Source organism: Pecten maximus, chromosome 11, assembly GCF_902652985.1.
Source record: "Pecten maximus chromosome 11, xPecMax1.1, whole genome shotgun sequence".
Lineage (NCBI taxonomy): Eukaryota > Metazoa > Mollusca > Bivalvia > Pectinida > Pectinidae > Pecten > Pecten maximus.
In genome coordinates this window covers 32,258,599-32,267,089 of record NC_047025.1, presented here as the reverse complement: position 1 = coordinate 32,267,089, position 8,491 = coordinate 32,258,599, and the positions used below count along the sequence as shown (strand labels likewise).

Below are 8,491 nucleotides of genomic sequence, written 5' to 3'. Positions count from 1 at the left end.
ACAATATATCTTCAAAAAAACAATAATTGTCTTTTCAACATATATACTTTGTCCATTCATAGAATTTCTGAAAAGTTCTGTCGATATAGACGATTTTTAGATTCCCCTTTGCTAAGAAATTCGCCTCATTTAGCTACAGTCACACATTAGTTCGGATTCTTGAAATCATCCATGTTTATTTTTACACGCCCGTGTCACATTTCCGATTCGTGTTTTGTGGTAGCAGACAGGGCCGACTGGTGTACTTGTCAACGTGAAAGTGACAAACATGTAGTAATCGCACATTTTAAAATGTTTTTGAATGACTATATGTGAAGACTGACATACAATTATGTCTTTAAGATTAGTCGAACTTTTACAATCGCTTCCGATATGTAGACTATCACCGTTGACCTTCAGTAAGATGCCTCTGGGTGGAAGACTAGGACAGACATTAGTGCGTTCATTTCACTCGAATGCACACTATTTTAGCCCAGCCACTGCTAAACTGTCACCACAACAGGTGAACGCTTACATAAGACTTAATGAACAGTCAATTACCGGAGAGGGTGCTGTGAAAAGCTTCGACTGCAACCGTCTTCCTGCTAATAATCCAATAGAAGACAGAGATGCTTCAGCAAAACTGAAGAATTCAAAACCTGGACAGTATTTGTTCGGTGTATTTGATGGTCATGGTGGCGACTTTTGCTCTCAGGCTGTTTGTGAACGACTTTACAATTATATATCGGTGACAATGTCTCCACCAGAAATACTTGATGTGGTAAGGAAAACCAATTATGATATTTCTTCTCTTGTGGATTGGTTGCATGGGCCACAGAGTGTATTCACAGATGTCATGGACAATGTTTATAAGGCAAAACTAGCAAAACTTGCATCAGAGATTCTTTCTCTTTCAGAAGAAACAACTATAAAAGAAAATCTTATCAGTGCATTTAATTCCCTTGACCATGATCTAATGATTGAAGCCGCTCCCACTACTCTAAATAGAGAGTTGCAATTTAATTCTATGCATATGGCATTTCAAGGATCATGTGCATGTGTTGCAATGTTAGATGACACAGATTTGTACATTGCGAATACAGGAGATTGCAGGGCAGTTTTGGGAATACAGGATGAAGATGGCTGGAATGCTCTACCCTTGTCTCAAATGCATGATGCTGCAAATCCATCTGAAATCAGGAGACTTTTGCAAGTACATCCTAATGAAAGAGCTAATATGATTCAGCAAGGAAGGCTTTTTGGGATATTAGCTCCTCTGCGGGCATTTGGAGATGCTCAATTTAAGTGGTCTGCAAGAGATTTGAAGCATGTGGAAAGGACAAGTGCCTATGATATTCCTATTTATGGCAAAACCTTGATACCTAGAGGATACCAAACTCCCCCTTATGTTACTGCTGAGCCTGAAGTTATCCACCATACACTGACACCAAAAGATAAGTTTCTCATTATAGCTTCAGATGGACTTTGGGAACAAATGCCAGCAGAAAAGGTTGTTCAATTAGTTGGTGGTCACAATATAGGACATCAAGTACCTGTGAACTTTCAGCCAAATTCAAATATGAGTTTGAGAGACATTAATGAAGCACTCAACAAAAGAAAAAATGACTTGAAGAAGAAACCACAGGATGACAATGTGTGCTCTTATCTTCTGCGCCATGCTCTTGGTCCAGAACACCAAAGAATCTCAGAAACACTATCTCTTGCCCCAGGATATGCCAGATTTTACAGAGATGACATCTCAATTATTGTTGTTTATTTTGACAGCGAATACATCAAAGACAAATATGTAACATGACATTTGAATTCCAGATTTCTCATGGTCCCTATATATATTCAATTTTGGATTGAGTGTAACCTAACTACTGATATATATCTATACATATATATAACCAAGTATTGCAGACAACTATATATATGCAACAACTGCCAATAATGATCCCAAAAAATCCAAATTTTAAAGAAAGTACAAATATATATTATGTCAATATATATAGCACTAAGCAGTTTTGAATATTTAAAGATTTGTAATTACTTTTAGATGTTCCAACCAATTTGCTTGTATCATTTAGACAAGGTATGGGAATTGAATGTCCATAACTATATATATATGTAATTTTTTTATTCATTTATACTATTCATAATCAGAATACCATGTCCATAGTTACTTGATCTGTGTTCTTACAATCATTAAAAACATTGAAGATAAATGTACACATGAATTAGGAGTCACTACATGATATAATTAGCTAAAATGTAAGATATATATATGTGACAAAGATGTTATGTAGTGTCAGCAGGGGTTAATCTAGGATTTGGGGAAAACTACCCATTATGAAATTTGGTGGAATTGAAGGGCTGCAGTGTTAACGTTGTGTTAAGAATTATTCTTTAAACCTTAACACTTAATCGTTATTCTTTGCTATAATTCTTACATATTTCATCAAAATTTGAGGGATTTCCCCTGTTTTTTAATGGATTTTTTCTTTGTGGCAAATTTGTATTATTCAAGGAGGAAAACTTCATCAATGGGGAATACTACCACATTTCAGTAGTAAAAATGGTCTAGATTAACCTCCGAGTGTTGAAGTACTACTCAGAACATCATATATACTACACCATTGTTTAAACCCCCATGCATCAAAGCTTAACTTCAGAAGTTTGAATGTAATTCTAAAATTATTTCTAGTACATTAAATGCTGTTAAATAGTTTTGAATTTAATTATGATCTGATATAGGTATATTTAAGTGGTTTTGTTGACATTTCCTATCTAGTTTTCTAAAAAAAAAATCATTAGTATAATGTCAGTTTTAGCTTGCCTGGTGCAAATGACCAGTCATATAATATGTCAGAGAATTTTAAGCTTTTCTACGATAATGATTGTGGGCTGTTCAACTTTAGTATGCACTGTAAGCTTTATCTCATTTATTTTGAAAATTTTGAATTACCGTATATGAAAGCTGTAAGAGTCACTGCCACAATTATATATAAAACTAACCATGACCTCATTTTAAACTACAATTGAGTGTACATGTATACATACCAACAATGTTTCTCTACGCATTTTATTTCTTTGATCTTGTTCATTTGACACACATTTTTACTCAGCATTTATTAGCCCTAATGACATTTCTGTGTTGATGAGCTATTAGGAATATTGTATTGATAATAATACTCTTATGGTTTAGTTCAGAAACTACTCTATAGATTTTTTTTTTTTTTGAAAGTTGTTTGTAGGTTCAAACTTTTGCATGCTTAATATCAGAATAATAAAGATCCATGATATTAAATGTATCTATATATAATGATAGTAGTTTTATGTACCAGCTCAAAAAAAGATGCGAAAGTAGACTAAAAGAATATCAGTCCAACTCAGAAATATGATAATGGACACCCGAACTATACATTGTAAGATATGTACAACATGCAAGCATTTATAACTGTCAAGAATTTCACAATTTACTAAGATGTTGATTTTTAGTTTGATGTACTTTACAGTGACTACAGCCCATTTATAAGTGGAACTAATACTGATCATGACAGCATATTCTAAGGTTCATACCAAGATGTATAGCAAGTTAAAGTTTTAACCATTTACAAATTACTCAGGCGTGTGTTTATGTATATTAATAACCGTTTTTAGGTCCTTTTGAAACATTATTGGTCTACTACATACCCCATTCCTGCTGCATAAAAATTATGTGATCATGATATTAATTACAATGAAAAATTAAAACAATAATCCATAATTCATTTATTTATATATACATCTCTGAAATCCAAGGGATACATTCTCCATTAAGATGCAGATCTTTTCATGAATGCAATATCTTGGATTTTAAGGATGCAGTCTTTTACAGTGCAATTTGTTTCCTCCACATATACCATGTATGGAGGTATATATCTTAATCACTTATATTATATAACTGATTTCTGGTAAATTACATTCAGTAAAACAGACTTAGTTAAACAGATATTCTATAAAAGTTGAAAAAATTCTAGTTGTTCTATACCATTAAAGAACTCTTTCTGGTGACTTTTTAGGTAACCTGAGACAGAGTGTTAAGTGATCTACCATATATTCTAATCTCATTTTGCATTTTGTCTGTCTTCGTCCATCATGCATCATCCATTCATCAACAATTTACATTTTCAACTTCTTATCAATAACCAAAGAGGCCTAGAGACTTGGGCTTATAGCTGGGTGGGGTATACGTAAAGGGCTATCAAGTTTGTGATAATGAATGACCTTGACCTTCATTCAAGGTCACAGAGTCAAAGCAAGAGGCCCAGAGATCTAACTGATATTGGGCCTGTAGCATACTGGGGTTGATAACATTGACTGTAAATCTTTGTAGTCTGTTGACCAATCAGGCCGAATGGGCCTCTTGTTAAAAAAAGCACCTTACGAAATAAGTGTAGAATATCCATTTAACACATGCTTGCTTTGAAAAGCCTGGACGTGTTGGTGCTTTCATATTCAGATATACCTTACATTATATAAGTATATATAGATACATACTAATGATGTATCCAGTTGATAAAAATGATCTGATATATTGTAATACAAATGTAGAATGATAAGGGACTTTTTCTGTGAGAGTATGATCATTAACATTGGTGATAATGTGAGGCATCTTAAGAATATAATGAAAGCTTTACAAAGTAGGTGCTTTGTTTCTAATCAATTTGGTCTAGCCATTGTATTTTATCTACATAATTTTAGTTAGTTTGAGTTATGTTATATATTGACAACACTACAATGTATGTGTGTCTTTCTTGTTTAAAGTCATTCCATACAAAAATGATATGCTATAAAAGTTATTTCAGTCTTGTAAACTATCGTCCCACTCCTGATTTCCAAGGTTTTAAACTGATTTCCATTGAAAACTAAAAAGTATTGTCAATTATACCTCAGAACTTATTATTAAGTTACATGCACACAACAATCAAAACATCATATATGTACATCATGCATACATGTCAATAACAATTGACAATATAAATATAGTGCACTTGTAATAGATATGGAGCTTATCCGAGATATATAGCTCCAGCTGCAATAAAATTTCAAAAGCGTTAGAATTTCATTCTCTGCAAGTAGTATGGTCTCATATTGCCTGTCTACAGTTCATATTTCCCAAGCTGAAGGAGAATCAAATTTGAAATACTAGTACTATACCCACAGAAAAAACCCAGACGTGTAATTTCACCACCTTGTACCTAAACCTAAATAATATGAATTGTCATGCTACAAAGCATAATTTAAAACAAATAATCAACATTATCTTATTATTTAACAAAACAATTATTAAAATTATGCCTGCATTTGAGCAGAAATGTCTGTTGTGTAGCAGGCAAACCACACAGATTCCACCATTGGGATATATGTATATCACTCTTTGTAGTCAACTTTTTTTTTTTTTTTTCTTTGTAGTCAACTTTGTATTACTTGCACATGCATTTATATTACCTGTACATGTGTAGAATCAGAATATAGAAAATTACACCTGGGTTATTGGCTAATCAAATGCTTTAAATTTTCTTTAGCATTGTATCAAGATTATATATAACCTGGTTACTAAAGTCATGATGAAATGTGTATGAATACAAATTGTAAGATTACAAATTAACTTTTGCTATGTTTTACTAATATTTATCAGTTACCCATTTATTGTTGAAATACTCAGTAATCGGGCATCTTACATCAGCATTAATGAATGCCATTTAATCTCCTGTCAATCAACAGACAAGTTTAATTAATATGAGATGAACATAAGATTCTCTTTATGACAGTCTTAGACGGAATAATTATATACTAAACACAGGATTGGCTACAGTCTCGTGATCATGAATGACAGGTTTGAGGTTTGGTTGCATTGATCACCTATTTCAATGTGCTATCAGTGATATAAATGTTACTTTGCACAAGCTTCACATAAGTCTGGAAAAATATGTTTTGAAGACGACAGTTTAAGTGGTGAAAACCCATCTGGGTTCATTTTTGCATATCTTTATTCGAAATTTGTAGACGTCCTTGTAAATATAAACTTAATGTGCGAAAGTGCATGGCTCATATACATGTATATTCATAGGGAAATAATCCCCCCCCCCCCCCCCCCCCCCCCCCCCCCCCCACCCCCCCAATCACCCTCGTCCGCATTTAATTTTGAATTCCATTGAAGTCACATGCAAACATCGACTCTGACAGTACATCGTATGTTTTTTCAACATAAGAAATAGTGTAATATTTACATGATATTGATGACATGAGCATTTTATATGGTGGGTTTAAACAGAATAAGTATTTAAGCCTTCTACTACTAAGTAGTTAGTGACAATTAAAATCTTGTCTATGTCGTTTATATGTTGCTATATATATGCACTTTTCAGCGACACATTCGTCTGACAAGGACTTTATGACTCAATTGAAATATCCCAATAGGTGAAACAAATTCTCTATATTCTCTATAGTTTATGGAAAATTCTCATAATGCCTTATACTACAATTGTAGCTAGTGTAACAGGAGAGGGAAAATGCATGACCAGACCGGGACTCGAACCCGGGACCTCCGAACTCTGATAGATGCTATAACCATTTGCCTACCTTTTCCATCAGCGCTCAACCCAGTCCAGTTCTTCTACCCTAGATAAATGGTGAAAATATTTAATAATGTATAATAGTACAGGTTAAGTAAAGAATTCTGTACCTTCTTAATAGTTTATTCAAGATAATGAAACTACAGTTTTATGATTGAGTAACATTCTATTTTATTCCGGATAAAGAGACTTACAATTTTATGATCAAGTGATATTCTGTTTATAATCAGCCTGTATACAGTATTACATCCCAGATAGTTTCCTCATGTCTGCTCAAACTTGTTTACAAATGACAGAACATGTAATTTGACAGCGAGGGCGACAGAATTTCATGCTCATTTCATGTGTTTTTCATTACATATACATAATAAATTTTGAGTTTTTGTTAGATATTGTAAAATTGTTGTCAAAATTATTTGATATATATTTAAAGAGGCTTACCCGCAGACGGACCGGTAAACAGCACATCTCCAATCACTAAATAAACTTCAGTACATGTTTCTATGTGACAAAATTAGAGGCTTTCCGACTTTATTTCTTGAAAACAATTACAGAATATGTATTTAAAAGACGTTTTAAAACTCAACCTGAGAGGGAAATGTATGGAATATAACAGCAAATCTTCTTTGTAAATCGCCGCTGCCTTTGAAGTTATCACTGTGCGGCACTGTGCACGTGCTTGTTTCTTTGATGTGTCAATCAAATTAGACTTATTGCGGGTTGCGATTAAATGAATAATATTTAAAAATGAGGTTTTAATATCACTTTTCAGCATTTTATAAGGAAAATAAAATGAAAAACTCAAGAATTCCAATAATCTGTCATGTGTAAAAAATCTTTTTCTATTAGCCAATTTTTCTGATCTCTCTGCAGGCAAGCCTCTTTAATTTCTATAAAGAAACATCCAATACCCACCAGTATAATCAGACCTAATAGTTTTAACACAATTATCATGCCTGAGTTAACGTTGTTGCCGTATAACTGAATGTGTTTATCATGAGATTATGCAAGACAAATGTAAGAAAATGTTGTGCTGTGTTCAAAGATTGTACCATATTCAACCTAATAAGTTCACCTGCTCCTATAAGCTTATACCCACATTTTTGTCATGAATAGAGGATGTGCGCGCGGATTGAAACATTTAAAAAGTTTCTTAATTACCTAACTGATCTGCTGTATATGTTTATATATATATATAAGCTTCAGTCGCAAGGAAACTTTTCCTGCATAGAGTTTATTAAGAGCATAGTGTGTTATTAGTCTACCAGTGAAACCGGGGGGATGGGGGACTATAGTTTTCCTCTCTGTCCATGTTATACATATGTAAGTAACGACAAAATTTGCCAACACTCTAGAGGCTTAATTCCTTGAGAGATTTAGATAAAACTTCAGAAACTTGTAAAATACCACACTAGCTAGTGTTGGGTATGTGGTAGAGGAGATATATTGCTTAAGCAATACGCAGTATGCTTGTTAGGTTGAATACGGTAGTGATCAGGGTTATTGTTATATCTCTGTATTGTAGTCTGTATACTATCTTACATATCAAACTTAGAAAGTTCTGTTAAGTGTATTTTGTTTTACATTGAGTGCTGAGTTATGTTTGAAAGTCTGAAGACGAATAAAAAATATGACCCTTTATATAAATCCTTTTGTCTTTTTACTGACCAGAACATATTATTACATGTACCAGTACTGTGAAAACTATCTGCTGACAAGATTGTGGGCGAAACTTGGTCTGGGCTTGCTCTTAAATTATGACCTAAGATTTTAAATTATATTTAACTTTTGTTCCACATCATTGCCCATGCTACTTTTGGTCAATATCGGAATTCCTGGGATCCGAGTATACACAGAGTTTTATAACCATCTGACAATTACAACATATGAAA

General features: G+C 33.3%; 1 protein-coding gene across 1 annotated transcript; it reads left to right on the top strand.

The window, feature by feature from the left end:
- The first annotated feature begins 197 nt into the window (after window positions 1-197).
- LOC117337622 (pyruvate dehydrogenase [acetyl-transferring]-phosphatase 1, mitochondrial-like) lies at window positions 198-2,359 on the top strand. The gene has a single exon (XM_033898690.1). The coding sequence runs from the start codon at window positions 332-334 to the stop codon at window positions 1,793-1,795; it is 1,464 nt and encodes a 487-aa protein (XP_033754581.1). The 5' UTR covers window positions 198-331; the 3' UTR covers window positions 1,796-2,359.
- Window positions 2,360-8,491: the final 6,132 nt, after the last annotated feature.

Bases quoted from the DNA above. Each gene is read 5' to 3' on its own strand.
- LOC117337622 (XM_033898690.1), top strand. From the start codon at position 332: ATGTCTTTAAGATTAGTCGAACTTTTACAATCGCTTCCGATATGTAGA.